The 19,266-nt window shown below is 43.3% G+C and overlaps 1 protein-coding gene across 5 annotated transcripts; it reads right to left on the bottom strand.

Annotated features, from left to right (window-relative positions):
* Positions 1-528: 528 nt before the first annotated feature.
* Positions 529-17,476, bottom strand: TBATA (thymus, brain and testes associated). Of its 5 annotated transcripts, none has more exons than XM_084635249.1 (10): positions 17,387-17,476; positions 15,030-15,086; positions 12,342-12,589; positions 11,292-11,462; positions 9,451-9,542; positions 7,912-8,076; positions 5,396-5,477; positions 3,473-3,629; positions 2,857-2,906; positions 529-1,697 (listed from the first exon to the last, which is right to left on the bottom strand). In XM_084635249.1, exons 2-10 carry the CDS (start codon positions 15,074-15,076, stop codon positions 1,618-1,620), a joined length of 1,092 nt encoding a protein of 363 aa, XP_084491375.1. In that variant the 5' UTR covers positions 15,077-15,086; positions 17,387-17,476; the 3' UTR covers positions 529-1,617. The 5 variants fall into 5 exon arrangements, with proteins under 5 accessions (XP_084491375.1, XP_084491379.1, XP_084491376.1 ...); XM_084635253.1 differs by having other exon boundaries at positions 11,382-11,462; XM_084635250.1 differs by having other exon boundaries at positions 17,383-17,401.
* Between the last annotated feature and the right edge of the window lie 1,790 nt (positions 17,477-19,266).

The following is a 19,266-nucleotide window of genomic DNA, read 5'->3' as shown; positions in this document are numbered from 1 at the left end:
GCTGGGCATAGGGAGTCAGGGGCTGTGTGGCATGGCATGGGCCCACCCCTGAGGGGAAGGGGCATGCTGGCAGCACAGTGCTGGGTGGGCCAGTGTGCGTCTGGCAATTGCCGGTTTGTATACAGTGCCCTTGCACTGGGCTGAGTGGAGTGGGGCCGGCCCCACCATGCTATGCCCCATTGTCCCTGGCTGGCCCCTTGCTCTGGGGGCCGACCTCCCAACGCCATGCTCCTTTGCCCCCATGGGGGCCCACTAGGGTGACCAGATGCCCCGATTTTTATAGGGACAGTCCTGATTTTTGGGGTCTTTTTCTTACTCCTATTACCCCCGACCCCTGTCCTGATTTTTCACATTTACTGTCTGGTCACCCTAGGGCCCAAAAATATGTTTGGCGCCGGGCCCACAAAAGGTTAATCCAGCCCTGGTGGCCCTAGCACTGTTACAGTCTGCTGTGCTGTGCTCTGCTCTGCTTCTTCCAGACGCTGTAAACTGATCACAGAGTGGCAGGAGTCACGGAGATCAGCTGGATACCCAAGCAGATAGTTTATTTCTAAAGGGACCACAGGCAAATACTAGGAGTCATACATTCTTTATACAAGTAATTGATATGCAATGATGTCATTACCAAAGAAATCTGCACATTTCAGTAACCTAACCTGGCGGAGACAAAGAGATGGAAGATTGTTCTAAGGTCCACATTAGAAGAAAAATCATACAGCCATATATGACAAAAGGAATTGCAGGCCACCATTGCTACCTGAGAAGCCAAGAGCAGCAGTGATGGATCCAGTAAGATCAAACAGCTGTGAGCTATTTTGCCAGAAAGCAGACATACACCCTCCATAGGTGGTGTCTCCACCTAATCCTCTAAATGCCTCTGTGAACAAACATCACTTCTCTCTTATTTGGATTGAATTCCAACCAGTTCTTCTTTATCCAGATTGCTACCTCCTGGCACGTAGTGGGAAAGTAATGAGGCAGCAGCTGTGTTCAGTGAAAAGGAGCCAAAGAACTGAGAATCACTAACATATGGATGACTCTACTACCCAGAATGGCTTTGTCTCCTCCAGTGGCTTTAAAAAAGCACTGACAGGACTGATTTGAGTCCTTTGGAATGGCGAGCAATTGCTCAGCGGTACCCACGGGATCTGAGAGGAAGGACTGAAATGTTTAACGGCCAATCTTTCAAGCAGCGAGTCAACCCACCCCATGGACCATGCACCTCCTGCATCTGAGATCATTGGAAAAACACAGCCACATTCTCTTTGTGATTCTGCATATTGAACCAAATACCCAGCTGGATCATAGCAGAAGCAGTACTTTAAGCATCTACAGCTATGGGGACTTTTGGAATTTCACAGAGACCCATTTTACAGTATGACTTAATGTCTATGGCACAGTCATTAAACAAATTCTGTTTAAATTTGCCATGACTCAACATACAATGTCAAAGTGAAGAGAGGAATTAGGTGATACAGGATATTGCATGCCTTTTCATGTACTCTACAGAACACTTTTTCACTAGGTGAGTAATGAGAGTAAAACACTGCAGCTATAGCAGGAAATGTGCTAGCACTTCTTGAGGTTCTTCCATCAGGAATGAGAGAAGATTCCAAGTTAATTGGGTGGATCTGGCTGGTTCTGCTTTACATCCTGGGATAAATGGAACTGGAGAACTTCTGAAGTACCCATATGCACTAAAAATTAAAAATAATTTGGGATGGGTCAATGTGGGTCAACACCAGTTATAATTTCACAGAGCAGTTAATGCCTCGCCCATGTGGGTAACATTTTCAGTGCCCAAAGGCCAGATTTTTAAGGTATTTAGGCACCTACAAAAGTAGATAGGTGTCTAGGGGCTTTTGAAAATCCTACTAGGTGCCTGTCTCCCATTGAAATCAATGGGAGTTAGGTACTTAGCCACTTTTAAAATTGCAACTGGGTGCTTATTTGCATCTTGAAGCATCTAAATATTTTTTAAAATCTGGATCTAAGAGATGTAGTCTTATAAATGCCTAAATCACTTTTGAAAATGGGAGGTAGGCTCGGAAGTCTCAAGAGTTTTTGAAAATGTTTCCCACTGTTTTTGCTGGTTATAACAACACACTTTATTTAGCTAGAAAAGACACAAAAATTGCTCATAGCAGAGTTCATTTTGATAAACCCCAAGATTTGGAACAACTGAACTTTGGAGGAAGTGCCAGGTTTGCTTATTTGGATTTGAATACAGTATTTTGTTTTTTGAAAACTGTAGCTCAGGAGAATGGCAAGTTGCAACATATTTTACGCTTTAAAAATCTAGTTTACTTATTTCTACTGGCACAGATGTATCATTGGGTAAAATCTTCTTTTATTTACTTAACAGAATTTTCACCGCAAAACTAAGGATGAAATTCTATCCTGATCCCATGCCCAAATCCCTGCCAGATTGAAAACTTTCACAGGGAATGCATTACTGTTCACTCAGAGGTAACCACAAAAAGGCTACCTGAATTCCTACTCTGTGTTACCAAAATATAGCCTGCAAGGAATTTGTCATTTATTTGTCTATATGTAGTATAGTCTTGCTCTCATAGTAAAGTGTGAATGTTCAGAAAGTCTGATCAAGTGGTTAGAGCATTGTACTGGGAGCCAGGACCTCTTGGTTTCTATTCTTAGCTCTGCCATTTGCTCACTGTGTGACTCTTGGCAAATCACTTAACTTCTCTAAGGCATCATCCATAAAATGGGTAAAATACTTCCCTACCTCAAAGGTCTGTTGCTGCTTAATTAAAGTTTATAAAATGTCTTAAGACCCTGGGATTTGAAGGGATTATGTAATAAATACAAAGTATTTATTTAATATAATAGTTTTACCTGGCTTGTCTTCCTCTGGAATGGATTCTTGCTTCTGGCTCTGAGACAATCTGTTATAAAGAAATGCAGAGAAAACTAAATATTTTTCTCAATCTAAAATTCTAAATTTTGAATAAACCTGGTAGTCATGAAAATGAAGGGTTGCATTAGTCTGTCACTTTGCCATTCACTTCCTGTGTTCAGGTGTATTTTTATTTTCTAGTTACTCTGCTCATGCTATTGACTGGAAGTCCACATAGAAGGACTGAAATCCAAGCCCCTGCACAATTTTACTAGTTCACCTTAATCTCTGACGCATGTGCTACTGAAATAATGGGCCCCCATTGAGCAGTGACTGCAAGCCATGCCATTGACTTAAATGTGCTTTGGATCAGGTCCTCAGTTAAACCAGTTGACATGGGGGTGAGGCGGGGGGAGAGGGGGAGTTAGAAGGTGGACAAAATCAGTTTTATTGCTTGCTTGATTAATCTCTTTCTGTGTAACAGTCTCTTTCTCGCCTCTTGCTGCTGTACATGCAGGCTAATGTACCCAGCATGTCTCCAGCTCTCAGTAAGTGAAATGTTTCAGTTCTCTGTCACACTGTGAACATCCCATTGAATAATTTTTATGACAGAACCTGATTGGATGATTGCTTCCCAAGTGTTGCCCTCTGGAGGACAGGCCCATTGCCGTCTGGGACTGAAGCCTCTGCTCCATGCTTGTGCTCAAGGACTGGGGCTCCAGTTGTAGGTTGGCTGTTGCAGTCTGCAGCATCCTCATAACAAGATCCTTTTCTGTAATGAGAGGAAGACAAGTAGGCAGCAGAAGAAACAATATCTCACCTGTTACAAAACAGAGAGTGAGTGAGAGAGAGAGAAAAGTTCCGATATGGAAACATTTGAATGTCATAAAATGATTTCCCTATTCCCTGTAGTCTGTCACTTTCTTCACCCCCTCTATGCAGCATGCGTTCAAGCAGAGCAGAGAGAAGTTGATCAATCAGAAGTACAGCAGGACTCCAGTGATACCCTGGTCTTGGAACAGTGGCATGTGTAATGGTCTCTTGCTGTAATATAGGTCCGTTGAGTCACAAGCTACTGTGCTACCTAAGATAGCTCAGTGGTTTGAGCATTGGCCTGCTAAACCCTGGGTTGTGAGTTCAATCCTTGAGGGGGCCATTTAGGGATCTGGGGCAAAAATTGGGGATTGGTCCTGCTTTGAGCAGGGGGTTGGACTAGATGACCTCCTGAGTTCCCTTCCAACCCTGATATTCTATGATTCTGTTTCAAACAGTCTGTTATACCATCTATTAAATGTTATTTAAACAGAAGAGCTACTCTGGCTCCCATTTAAGGTGACTAGATGTCCTGATTTTATAGGGACAGTCCCAATATTCAGGGCTTTTTCTTATATAGGCGCCTATTACCTCCCACCCCCGTCCCGATTTTTCACACTTGGTCACCCTACTCCCACTATTCCCTTTTTGTGGAAATAGGGATTTCCCTTACTCAACTGGTACACACCCAGAGCAAATACTCTTAAAATGAATACAATTAATATAATCTGGCCAACAATATTTATCTTCCTACAGCTGCATTTTTATACTGGAACTCAATAGTGAAGCCTGAATTCAGCAGCAGCAGCATTACCTTCAGCTGCAGCCTGTAACTCAGAAGCAAAATATTCAAACATAAAGGCCTAAAGTTAGGCCTCCAAAGTCATATTTAAGCAGATTAATAAGTGATCTGACTTTCATAGGTACTGAGCACCTGAAGCCCCCATTGAGGTCAGCACCTGTGGAAATCAGGTAATTGATTTAGGAGCCTTATTTTGAAAATTTTGGCCTATAAGTTTTACATAGAAACTGTCCTTTACTCTAATCATAGAATCATAGAATATCAGGGTTGGAAAGGACCCCTGAAGGTCATCTAGTCCAACCCCTGCTCGAAGCAGGACCAATTCCCAGTTAAATCATCCCAGCCAGGGCTTTGTCAAGCCTGACCTTAAAAACCTCTAAGGAAGGAGATTCTACCACCTCCCTAGGTAACGCATTCCAGTGTTTCACCACCCTCTTAGTGAAAAAGTTTTTCACTAATGCTGGGCCATATTCAATAACGGTCAGTGAAACCCAAAAGACAATCACTGGCAGGAAAGACAGAATGAAGAAAAAACTGAGACTAACAGAGACAATTTTTAGAAAGCCATGCACGCCATCCATCTGTCCAGATTCTATTCCAATCCCATCACCACAGCATCTGAGTCCCTGAACACCAAGCAAAATTCATATCCTTAGTTCTTCACCAGTTACTGCAGACCTGGTCATTAGAAAACCCTAATAGATTCCATACAAAGAAATCTTTCCTCCAGAAGCAAATTTTCCCCTCACAGAAAAATGTATACTCCACAAACTCAGGTTGACCTGAAAGGCTGTAATGTGTGTATTGGGAATAAACTTGTGGTTGCTGAAGTAGAGATAATTAGGGTGCCAAACTCTGAGAATAGAAGTGGCTGTCTATTCCTTTGGCTCAGGCACCAAGTTGAGGTTTCAGGTTCTCCTCACCCCTCTGACCAGCTGTGAGCAGCCATTGCTGAATAGCCGACAAAGAGTCTGTCTGCAGGATCTGACACAGCAGCTCCAAAATCTGTTGGCAGAAGAGCAAAGTAGAAAGTGACAGCATGATCAGGTCAGAGTGACACTGATTGTACCTGGAACACAGACAAACAGGAGGTCATTAGGATATGCATACACAGGCACCTTGCTTATCTAGACACCGTACAGGTGTGGTTTTTCAGTTTTATGAGTTACTGTTCCTTGCTCAGGGTCTAACCTACACATTTGAAAATATAATAAAAGAAGTAGAGGATGATCTATCAAAGCCTACTGTGTGCAAGGGTAGATATCTCCCCCCACCAACAAAGACTAGGATAAGGCCCTGATCACTGAGTCGGTGTTTAAATTGGACTAAATTTGTTTGGACATTGAGTCTTCTGGTGCACTGCATGCTCACTCCTTTCTGACCGTTGTCCTTGTATACAGGCACGCAAACTCACCTCAGAAGAGTACATTATCAGTTAGGAGTGAACTCATGTTTCCATGTTCTGTGTTGTTTTTTACCATCTCTTGTTTCCCTCTATCTATTGTGCCTAGAACAAGCAAAACAGGGGCAGGCCTAGTCACACTTGCTATACATGCTAAACTGGAACTTCTCATTCTCCTCCCAGCCTGCAGAGGAGATGAACTTCAAAATGTTTCTTGGGCACTGCTGCAGATTCTCATGAATATCTCTCCTTAGTACCCCTTTCAGCTGCCTTTCTGCAATTAACCTGGCACTGTCTGCTGGCACTTGACCATTTAAAAACAAAACAATATCAAATCCAAGCTGTGGAAAACAAACCGACTTCTAGTAAACAAACTTGTCTCCTTGAGGGAGGGAAGAAATGACTCCTACAAGGGCAGTATTCATTCTCTTTCCATTGTTTACACACGTCAGTTCTCTATTCCCTGCCCACTACAACCTATCATCAGTCAACATTTTTATTAATGATCTCAAAGTAAATATCAAATTATTGCTGATAATTTGCAGATGACAAAGATTGGTGGAGTGGTTAATAATGATGACAACAAGGCAGTCATGCAGAGCAATCTGGATCACTAGGTAAGATGAACCCATTCAACTAAAATGTGTTTGCATACAGCCAAAGGCAAAGTCATACATCTAAGAACAAAAGAATGGCTAATACAGCCTTTGGATGTATAAACAGGGGACTAGTGAGTAGGATTAGGGAAGTGATTTTTACCTCTGCATATGACATTGGTGAGACTGATATTAGAATACTGCATCCAGTTCTGGTGTCCACATTTTTAAAAAGATGTGGAAAAATTCAAGGGGGTGCAGAAAAGAGCCACAAAATTATTTGAAAGTTAGAGAAAATGTCTTTAAGAGCTCAATCTGTTTAGTTTATCTAAAAGACTATTGAGAGATGACTTGATTACAATGTACAAGTACCTTCATGGGGAGAAAATATCAGGTACCAAGTGTCATTTTAATATAACAGAAAAAGGCAGAACAAGAACCAAGCGCTAGAAGTTGAAGCCAGACCAATTCAAGTTAGAAATAAGGCACACAGTTTTAACAGTGATGGTGATTATCCATTGTAACAAACTATTTAAGGGAAGTGATGGATTTTCTGTAAAACACCATGTGCACATATAGAATGTCCTTGTGACGAGGTGTACCTACTCGCACCAGCCCTGAAAGGATTAACTGTGCTTTGCAGGCTGAGGAAGCCCTGCCCCAATGACTCTGCTGCGCATGCTCAGCCTGGAGGCAGAGTATAAAAGGAAGCAGCCCAACTCCGTTTGGACAGGCTGCTGAAGGGGGACGATGTAGGCTCTCTGTAGGGAGCTGCTACAGGTCCCAGTTACAGAGCCACAGCACACACAGCTCAGGCTGCTTGATGAGCCTGGAGAAGGGACTGCACTGGCAGGAGCTAGGCCACTTGAGGACCCCAGAGACCCGTGGGGACAGTGGAGCCTCGTCGAGGGAGAAAAGGATAGGAAGCAGCCCAGGGAACTTAGACTTTTCTGCAGTGAGTGAACTGTGGAACCAGTCAGAGTGTTTTGGGAGGATCCCCATTGGCTTGGTGGTGAGCACCCCCTCCACCACCACCAGGGCCCCGGGCTGGGACATGGAGGAGCAAAGAGGGCCCGAGTTGCTCTGCCCTGGATGCCACACACCCCTAAGTGGCGCCCCATTCCCCCAACAGGCCAATCGGCCACACAATCCCACCGATGTGGGTTACTTTATTGACTCTGGACATTAGGCCACGCTGTCCTGAGCGGAAGAGCTGCTTTATTGACTCCAGCCACTAGGCTGTAGTACCATGTTTTATAGTCAGAGTCACGAACACAGGACCCAACAGGGTGCTGTACATTTTTTTTCCCATACCTGACCCAGCACACAGGATGGAGTGTATCTACCCTGCGACAGTCCTAAAGGAAAAATAGTCACACAGAGGATGTGAGCAGCAGGAAGTACCAGGTGTAGCTACTCTTTCTCATTATGTTCTACTTACTACCAGCTCTTGGCCTTGGAAAGACAGGGCAGCATCTTTGCCTTTGTTCTTTGCATTATTCCGGCACAACTGGTGGGGTGTATGGCGGGTTGTTGCCCGAGAAGAAGGTGGGATGAGGCGCCCAGTTTCTGCTGAGTACTGTGTTGCTCTCTGGGGCTCTTCCGCCTGTTAAAATGCAAATGCACACATGCTTTCTGATTAGAGGGCTGAGCGTGGGACAGGAGTTGCACAGGAGATAAAATGATTAGAACAAGACTGAGTGTAAAAAGGCTGTGACGAAAGGGGAAATCTTCATCAACACATGAACAAAGAGGTGCTTGGCTGTTGCAAAAAATATGAATGCACCTGCTGCAGTTAAAGTGAAACTACTGTGCAATACTAAAAGCTCACCTGGGAGGTGTGTTTCTCTCCAGCTGTGAACTGTGCACTGATTTTGCAAACAGTGTTTTATTTAAAACTGAAACTTGTGCACCACGTACTGCTGTCTGTCAGAAGAGACAGACAACTGAATGGTCAAAGCCCAAACACTGCATCTAAACCCATAGGTATCCTTATGCAGCTATATTCATTTATAAATTAACACTGAGATTATCAGGTCCCAGTATTAAAGAATGCTAATCCAGGGTGCTGAATTTGTTGCTCTTGAAAGTGAGTGACAGCACTCACTGGAGCTGATACAGTGCATGTAGGGGTTGTGTAAACTTCCTGTATGCAGTGCTATATATGCACCTCAATCCTGACCTGTAATATGTATTGGTATTCTACCTCTGGCTCCCCACAGCACTGCCAGTGTCCTTCGATCCTGACCTAAAACACCTCTGCTGTATCCGGCCATGATCTTTCGCACAGTTTTGCTCCTTAATTTTGACCTACAACATCCTGTAAATCCTGATTCTCCCTCCACTGGAGATTAACAATTGTGCCATTGTGCGATTGTTTTGTGATGTTCCTCTACAAGACTTTGAAACCAATTTCATCTGTACCCTAAAGTAGATTTGAGCCTATGTGTCAAGAGGTGAAAAACTAGTGTTGACCCACTTCTCCTTTTGGCATGGTCCCCTCTGAGTAGTTGTTAAAGACTCAAACTACAAATTTTGGCTCCAGATATTAAACACCCCAGAGAATGGGATAGTAGAGATCCAGAAGTTATGATCCAGTACATTATAAAAGCAAATAAATCATCTGCAAAATTTGGATCAGAGCTCAGATTTTGGTCAACCTCCAAAATTTGGGGATCTCCAGATCTGGGTATGGGTCACATTCCATTGCACATTTTGCCTTGTTTAGATTAGGAGTAAGTAGGTAATTTAAAATGATCTTTACCAAATAGATTTCCACATGACCCTTCAAGTCTTGATGCTGTCACCAACAGACTGGGCCACATGACCTACAGTAGTGATATAGCAGCCTCATGAAAAACTCTCTTCAGGTTTTTCTGCTCCCTCCCTTCCATTTCTTTATTTTATTCCAGGTGTTGGTTAGATGACACTCAAGAGTAAAGCAACCCTAAGGGTCATGCTTGCAGTATGAAAAACTCACCACTTCCTTTTGCTCCATTTCAGTGGAGGAGGAAGCACTAACTCTGGCAGCGAGTTCCCGCAGTTCTTCTCTCCATGCATCGGACAAGACACCTGTGAGATAGGAGACATGTGAGAAAGCTCAGTATAGTAGCATCACTTAGTTCCTACAGCACTTATAAACCCTGTATAAGTCTGAACATAGACCACACCTTGAATTCCTCCCCCTAGGCATCCATGACTTCCTATTTTCACTGTGGAAAGGTATTTGCATGGGTCTCATCATGAGGCCAACAGTTCCCCTGCAGAGCTTGGATGGAAATGAAATGCAAATAAATGGTACCTACAACCACTGGATACATTACAAGGTATTATGGGATATACTGTATCTTAAGCAGTGATACTCTTTTGTATGAGAGTGAGTGGAAAGGAAGGTTCCCATCTTTCACACCATGAGTAGCCCTAGAGGTAACACAAACATCCAAGTGCAAACTTTGTGGTATAATATGGGAAGGAGATAGAGGCTCGTACAGGAGGGAGGGTGTTGCAGAGATGGATGAGAAGATGAAGAGGGGGGAATCTCTCAAATCTCTGCTCTTTTCCACTGTTAAAGCCTCCTGTGTGGGCTATGGGCTCTGCAGGGAGAGTCAGGGCTGCGGGGGTACAGAAGGCTAAAAACGAGAGCACTAAAATCTTGGTGAGAGGCCTGTGCTCCACAGCCTATTGCTCAAGATGGGCAGTTCAGAATCAGACACACTGCTTCCTCCTTGGATTCTGTTGTACCAGGTGGTTGGTGCAACACCAAAGCATTGTGCATGTCTGAGGTCTGATGCCCTCCAAGTGAAGGGAGAACCCCTAGCTTCATATTGCCAAAAAATAAAGCTGCTGGAGAGTCTCAGGAGACTGAGGAGCGCAGAACAAAGGGGCACTGTGCTCACAGTGATATCTCTGAAAGATGGGAAAGGACAAGCAGACACCTCTAACCCAGTGGCTCTCAACCTTTCCAGATTACTGTATCCCTTTCAGGAGTCTGATTTGTCTTGTATACCCCAAATTTCACCTCCCTTAAAAATTACTTACTTAGAAAATCAGACATAAACATACAAAAGTGTCACACTATTACAGAAAAATTGCTTACTTTCTCATTTTTACCATATAATTATACAATAAATCAATTGGACTATAAATATTGTACTTACATTTCAGTGTGTAGAAGATAGAGCAGTATAAACAAGTCATTGTCTGTATGAAATTTTAGTTTGTACTGACTTTGCTAGTGCTTTTTATGTCACCTGTTGTAAAAGTAGGCAAATATCTAGATGAGGAAAACCTCTGAGTACCCCCAGTGGTATGCGTACCCCTGGTTGAGAACCACTGCCCTAACCTAACCACTGCCCTAACTGTCCATCACTTAATTGCCATGGTAATTCCATGTTTGGGATACGTGCAAGTGATTAAGTGGTTCTCAAACAGGGCTATCTGGCCCTTGTAAAAATGAGAAGCTGATGGTGCTTTTGTATGCCACAGGAAGATGTCTGCCAGGGCAAAGCTGCTTTTCCACCAGTGCTGTGTGGCAATACATGCTGTCTCTGAAACCTGGCATTATGTTTCTCTGGTTCAAAACCACTTCAGCTCAAAGGGGCAGGAAAAATAATCAGGCTCAGTCTTTTGTCAATGTAAGACCTGAGCTACCTCCAGTCCTGTAGCAAGCCAAAACAAGGGCAGTCATTTGAGAACCATTTCAGGTACAGCATGATTAATTTTGTTAATTAAGGAATTCCACTTAATTGGACAAAAGGCCACCCAACAGGGCATCCTGATCAAGCAGTCTACCGCACTCGCGTGTGTGAGCAGCACACTAACCTACAGTTAACCTGGGGACAAGATTACTATGTGGATCTCCAATCGGCATCTGGGCCCCTGACACCCCCAGTACAGTAGTAGAAAGCTGGCCTTTTATCATTGGATGAGGTGACAAAGGAGTCAGCACAGACCACGCATCATTAACCATACAGATGGGGGCGCCATTTAAGCCTACAAAAGAAAATGAAAAGAGGTAAATATCAGTTAGTAACTCAATGGAAGAAGAAAAGGAGTACTAGTGGCACCTTAGAGACTAACCAATTTATTTGAGCATAAGCTTTCATGAGCTACAGCCAATGAAGTGAGCTGTAGCTCACGAAAGCTTATGCTCAAATAAATTGGTTAGTCTTTAAGGTGCCACTAGTACTCCTTTTCTTTTTGCGAATACAGACTAACACAGCTGCTACTCTGAAACCTGTCAATGGAAGAAGCACACAAGAAAATAGTCTTTCACCTTGCATAACACACAGCATTTACAGTTACTTTCTGCCTGAATAATAAATCTGTAGGTGCATGAATTTTGTGGTGGCATACATAGATCAATTTTCCTCCCCTGCCCCAATAATACTGAATGGATTCCTGAAGCACCTCTGTTTATAGATCTATATTTAGTTAGGGAATACACAGTTTGGATGAATTACTACTGCCTATATCATCTTTAAACAGGAAGCCAGGCATGGGATAAATTCCTACATTGGAAATACACAGCTGGGATTATCTTATCCAGATGATGCAGTAGTTGATTGTCTGAACTAGGTCCTGGGATGGAACAAAGACATGCATGATATCAACCTAAGGAGTCTCACTCAGATCATAACTGCTGCTCAGAAGAATCACCAGGGCAACACTTACTCTAGAAACATTATGCAGTCAAAGTTCTGCTACTTTCCTCATATCCCACTGTACTCTGCAATCAGGCCTGTGCTGAAGCATTACATTAATTTTTCGGTTTCCTCCCATCCCATCTGACCTCTGCTCCTCAGCAAAGAAAGGCCACATCATTAATGCCTTCAACTCCTGTTTCCTGCCCCCCCCATCCTAAGGCCATACCTTGGATGTGGGTCACTCGGTGAGGATGGGGGTTGTGCCGTGAGAAGAAGGAATGGTGGCTTAGGTTGCCAAAGCGAGAGTTGTTCTTTGACTGGGGTCTCATGGCCTCCATACTAAACCGCAGTGGTGTGTTTAGAGCCACGTGTTTGAGTTTTCCTGCTAATGCTGTGATGTCTTGTCCTTTGAATGGACCAGCAACTGGGCTCCTTAGCATCTCCATCTTCTCCTTAGCAGATATACACTTGGTTCTTGGAGAAAAAGAGAAGAAAACCATGTATCAGCATGCAATCACATTTTATGAAAATGTCTGTATCTTAGGTACTAGTCAGGTTCATGAAAGGCAGAGTGAGAATCCATTCCAAGTAGGCATCAAACTCCAGTGCAGGTTATCTTCCTCTCAGGGATTTCACCCCAAATCCATTCTGACCAGGCAGAGAGATCCACTATCACTTATTCTTTTCCTTCACATCCCAAGGGATTGCGGCAAACTGAGGGAATCCTCTCCCTTATTGACACCGGAGCAGACTTTGTTAGAATGTTTCATTTACAGAAGGGGAAACCTTGGATCTGAATTTCATACCCACCTGAAATGCACTTAATGCTCTAGACAAATTTACTGAGGAAAAATAGCTTGAATGAAATACCTGAGTGAAGAGAAGCTGATAGGATAGTTTGCTCCCTGTGTTGAACAGGTCTGTTCTGTATTTATGGGAACACTTTGCTGTTACCTGGTAGGCCAGCAAGAGCACACATGAATGTGTAAGCTGAGAAGCAAGCCCACACAGACTCCCATGTTTCTGTTGACATACAGAAAAAGGAGCCTTCTGAGGGAAACCCCCATGAAAACAATGAGAACTGCCCCAGCTGGCAGCTTTGACGGGTGACTCAGAGTCATGGCTTCCTGATCTGTCATCTGCTGAGACAGGCAAGGTTAGGAGCTCAGCTTTACCACAGCACTGAGATCACATTCTCAAGCCTGACAAAAACTCCTCCACTCAGAGGATCGTTAGCTGGCGTTTCACCAGATGACTCCCAGCATTATTAGCATCAATGCTAATATGAGGAGCAGGAGCCATTGTAGCATCATGCTCATGCTTCACTGCGTTTCTTAGCTAGAAAAAAATCATCATATTTTGCTTGAGTGTCTGGCTCAGTGTTCTGTTTCCTAGATCAGAACCAGAGGAGACCTAGGAATATGTGGGTTCTGATTTTTCCTCATGATCATCTTAACTCAGCGCTGATCCTTCTGAAGTGCTACAAAAAAAGACCATTTTAGGACTCCCCACATACTTCCCCATGGCAGCCCACTGCGTGTCAGAGTGCTCTATGCTTTGGCAGGAACAAAGTTTTCAAAATGCTCTCTGTTGCAGCAGGAGAATGATGTGCAGGGAAGGTTTCTTTGGAAGTGATTTGCAGGCCCAGGCAGTATTTCAAACGGGGGCTGTTAACTGCTGAGTAGAGCTGAGTGAGTGCTGAATTTTGCCTGAATATTCATTGAGAGCCCTTCTGTGTTTGCATTACATGAATACAAGTTGATTGACAGGCATGTTTGTAGAAATGGCATGTTTTCAGGCAACTCTTGTAGAAAGTGAATTTGAATTCATTAGTATGAGTATTAGCACCAGAAACCTGATTCTAAGCATTGTGCTCATCCAATCAGTCCAATCTATGTACTATGGGCAAGACTTGGGGTATTGGGAAAAAGGTGGTTTAGAAACACCTTTGCAGCCCACTGAGGCTGGGGGCAGCCAGGGGACAGTTCATCCCCTGCTGTAAGTATAAGAACAGCCTCAGGTTGTTGTAACCTACCCTAGCTATAATAGCCCCTTAGATGGCCGTTCTGCTGTCTGAGAATTACCCCAACATGTCTCTTCTCCCTGATGTGCCCCCTATCTTTGGAGCAGGGCATGAAGAGGTGGCCTACAACAGGCTACTTGGCTCTATACCAGCCTGGAATTCACCTACAAAAGGGGAATCCCCAGTAATCCTGTTATGCCTTCTTTGACCCAAGGGCAGTGTTAAAGGGCCAGCTGAAATATAGAGAATCTAGCCCTGGACAGCTTACTCTCAATGCACTGAACATCCCCAACAAACTGCTCATAAACAAGCCACAGACCAAGGATTATCAGCAGAAATTACTCAGTGAATAATTTCATACCGCAAATATAGGTCAGAAAAATGTTCTCTTTTTGCAAACAAAGTGGGAACAGAAAACAAGGTGAAATTCATTGTGAATTATTTGTTATGAACGATTCACCCAGGTTTAGTCCTGGGAAAGGATGCTGCCTCTGTAGTTATTCACCCATGGTTTCAAAATGAAAACCAAAACCAGACTTTTTAATGGTCTGTCACTCAGTGTTGTTACTGCACAATGTAACTTGAGCTCTGCTTATGTCACTGCACAGGACACCTGGTGTGTGCAGCTTTATAAGCTAGAAAGCTAATACTCTAAACTCCAAGCAGAATGTTTTTTTTTCTCTGCCTGATGGAGATGGGCTCAGCAGGCTTCCCTCTTTGTCAGCAATGAGACACCCATCACCACCCCATATGACCATTTTTAGTCAGCAGCCCCATCAGCTCAGTTACTGTTTGCATGGGTACAAGCTGCTGCTTTCCCACCAGCTCACTCATGGGCATTGCTGCTTAGGTGTTTCTTCCAAATGTAGGGAATGGCTCTTGGGTACTTACTCCAGCTGCTGAAGAACAAGTTCCAAGTTCTTTATCTCTGTTGCCATTTTAGTGATTCTATGACAATACAGAAAAGTTGGTGATTATTCTAGCATCCGTAGCTGCACAGTCCAGTTGGGAATTTAGACACATGGATTCTATGTACATGTACTATACACACCTATGGACACACTCTCCATCTATTGTATGGGGAGACCGAATCTTTCTTCTCACAATTGCTATAATTTAAGGTACATTCAGTTCCTAAATTCACTTATACCATGGTCTGAGAGGTGTTGAGCTCTCACATCACTCAAACCATTGACATCTCTTTGTGTCAGTTTCCTCACCTGTAAAATGGGGCTAACAATACCTACCTCACAGGGGTGTTGTGAGGATCAGTGAATGTTTATAAAGCGTTCTATAAGGGGGAAGTATTATTATACCACGTTGTGTTGGCAGGTGCTTCCTGAAGTAGCATTTACAAATAGAAACAAAGAGGTACTTCCTCAGAGCTTTAATGGGTTCCCTCAGGAACCAATGGGAAGTGAAAAAGACCCACATGACACTGGTCACCTTGTGTCTGCATAATGAATCCCTAAATCACACAACAGGCCCAGGGTGTGGGTTGGTGCTTAGCAGGGATTAGTGGGATTCATTGCTCAGTACCCCTGGGCATAGGTTTCAAACACTCCACACGTGTTAATAAAGGGCAGAACAAATCACAAGAAGAAGCTTTAGGTGCTATCATTTCCCTCTACCTTCTGCTTCATAATTCACCATTTCAAATGGAACTAAAGTGGAGCCCACTGGGGAGATCATTGACATATAGTTTATCTGTATTTGCTTAAACATTCCTTTAGTTTAGAAATTACAGCTTTTTAAAGGCCAGTGCCTGAATATCTGCCTGAAAGCTATTTTGTCCGTGCCATACCTAGGCCAAACCATCCACCTTGCCACCCCCCACGCTAATTCTAAAGAACGGCTGGTGCTGAAGAGGCAGCTGGGGCAGCGAGCAAAGGAAATTTAAAGAAGTATTTTGCAAACCTGTAGTGTGGATCTCAGTGACCAGGACTAGGAGGAGATTATGATACATATTCAGCATATTCAGCAGCACCCCAACAATGCAGTCACATGTAAACAGGGCGCCTTAAGAAGTCCAGCCAGCCCTCACCAGTCATCAGACAGATGACACCTTAACAAGTCACTGTGAGTTATTTAAAGTTCATTTAAATAAATCCTCTGAAAATAGTCATCCCCCCAGTAACTGGGGCTGGTTCTTCCCCTTGTGAAACAGACTTGTGGCAGTTTCACTTTTGTGATGCATCTACCGTATGAATCAAAGTTGTGGTATGTATACGTATAGTTGGTTTCCCAGCTGAGGTGTACAGGATTGGTATATGTTGTACTTTAATTAGATGACCTAATAAATCTTTTTACCCCCTCATTTCTATAACTCTTTGAAAACTCCCTAAAAATGTATTTTTAATTCAGATGAAACCTTCCTAATAGTAGTATACCCAGAAGGCACAGAAAGGATGGTCTTGTGATTAAGCAGGTAGACTGCAATTTAGCAGAGCTAGATTCAAATCCTTGCTGTTCCACAGATCTCTTGTGTGACCTGGGGCAAGACACTTAATCTCTCTATGCTTCAATTCCTCCACTGTAAAATGAAGATAATGGTACTTATATTCTCCCATCATTTGTTTATCTTATCTATTTATATATATATATTGTAAGCTATTCAGAGCAGAGACTGGTTCATTCTACATTTATGTACAGCGACTAGCACAATGGGGTTCTGATCTTGGTTGGGGTCTCCAGGTACAATGGCAATGCAAATAAATAAATACATAAAATAATGCCAGCAGAGACTCTGCTAATCATGTATATAGTCAGAGCCAAGAAACAAAACTAGCCTGACCTTGCAAAATGCTGAGCACCCTCAACCCCTTCTGAAGCCAATGGGAGTTGAGAGTACTGAGTACCTCATAGACTCAGGTATGAGATGAGAAAAACACAAACAGTAATAACCAAGGTAATGTGTGGGAGTGGACACTCAAACATGAGGGCTATAAAAGCAGCAGCACTAAGTCTCAGACTTTGGGAATTCGGAAGCTACCTACCTGTCCATCCCAGCTATTTTATGTGCAAGTGTACCTTTCTTTTCACACAGATGTGGTCTGGGACGTAGCTTGTTCATACATATTTGCATAAATCAGGGCTACTTGCTAGAAGCTCCTTCTCCCCAGCTTCCTACATTTCAGAGGGCTGCTGTTTCAAAGGGAAAGTTGGGACTCTGGTATTTGAACAAAGAAAGCAGTAAAAGCCAGAAATGTACCTGTTATTAAATACATATATATAAAGGACCTACTCACTGTTTACACAGCTACCATAGCTTGGTGAATGAGTCCCCTTTGCTCCCACGGTCTGGAGGGAGAAGTGCAAAATTACCTCACTTGTGTTAAAAAGTCTGTTTACTTCATGCCTGATTGTGTTCAGGTTGCTAGGTTACACTTTTGGTGACAGCAGCCAAGCCTCCCCCCCTTCACCCAGTGTTCAATTTCCCCTCCTCCTCCACCCCGAAATGGGGCTGTCAAATAACCCCCCTTGCTCTCTACCTTACTAATTTCATTCTCAGTTGCACTCCATAGTTACATCTCAAGGCTTTCAATGTGAGAGGCAAGTAAGATCAGCTTGGGTGTGCCAAAGTGGTAGAAGCAACTTCCAGCACTACGTCTGAAGCTAAGCACTCCTAGACCTAAACAGACCCACAGCCAAACCGCATATGCCTCCTCTAAGACAGATAATCTTGAGAAAGGACTAGGCTACTTGAATTCCTAATGAGATTTGTTTTTCATTCTGTTGTTAATTTTCTCTTCTGGGAGCAGTGGCATAATCAGTACTTCAATTCTATGGGGGCAAAATGTGCTTCTTGAGGCCAAGAACTTTCCCTGCTAATTTAAAAACCCTAAGGTTGCAAAGTGTGAGGCATTTTCTCTGAAATTATTATTGCATATACACATTGCATATAAATCGGAAGGCAGATATTTAAACAGATGATGCACATTCTACCCTAGACAGCTGCCACTGTGGAGAAGCATATATTCCATTAAGGGAATGTGGCATGAGGTGTGTATTCAGTCACACGTGCCTTCACCTAAGAGTCCCAATATGTGCACACCTGGCTGAGAGAGAAGTTCATGGTGCCTATTGGAAAAACAGTTAGAGACTGAAATCTGGAAATAAAAGTATGGTTCTGATGCCTCCAGTAGGCAGAGATTTGGAGGTGACCTAGTGGGAGGCCCTGCAGACTCTGAACAAGGTGTATAAGAGGAAATTATCTTGACTAACTTTTTAATGATTGAGAGAAAATAGGATCTGCAAGCAGAACATTTTCACTCAATGAGTGCTAAACAAATGGCAAAAATTGCCATAGGAGGCCACCACAGCAAAGAATAGGCATGAATTTAGAATTTGGAATCTGGACTTTTACTGCAAGAATGTGGGCTGAAAGTTACATAAAATGTAGCAGGCTTGTTAGGACAAAATAATTTTTCCTGTTCCTAAAACTGTGTTATGTTCCAACAAGCTAAGCTCCTTCATGTCCTCACGCTATATCAATTGGACCAAAAACTGCACAAAGGATGGATACACTCCACTGCTTTACCTGCAGTTATACAAGCTAGGATAAGATTTACATCAGCTACCAATCTTTGTGCTTCAGTGCATGAGCTGATCATCAGCTGCAATGAGGAAGAAATTCCTCACCAACTCAACACAAACACACCACACAGCTACACATTTAGGCATTTTCACCTTTTTCTGCAGCATTCAGTAGATGTTCCTGTCAAGGAGAGAACACAGAACTGGATGGAATGTTGATCTTTCTTGTGTTTCTGCTGCTGCATTATTAGCCCGTGGCATGAATATGTATTGACATTCATCTGTTTTGCATGCTACCACTGTGTTAAAGTCTGCCAATTTAAAACATAGGCTCAGTCATGCACTGTGAAGCTGTAGGAAGCGTTAGGCATTTATTACAGACTGGTATGATTACAGACAGAAGGGAAAAGAGGCCAGCAACAGGGAAACTGTGATCTAGTGAAGCTAGAGAGGGGACATCACAGGAACAGCCCAACACAGGCCCCACAGAAAACAAAGAGGCACCAGGCACCAAAATCAAAAGCAGAATGTCTGTAACTTGTGTCATGAGACTCCATTTCTTCTACCACACAGTGCAGCGACTGGGGCAAGC

Source organism: Lepidochelys olivacea (assembly GCF_965140295.1).
Source record: "Lepidochelys olivacea isolate rLepOli2 genome assembly, chromosome: 7".
In the NCBI taxonomy this organism is placed as follows: domain Eukaryota; kingdom Metazoa; phylum Chordata; order Testudines; family Cheloniidae; genus Lepidochelys; species Lepidochelys olivacea.
This window is presented reverse-complemented; position numbering and strand designations above follow the sequence as displayed.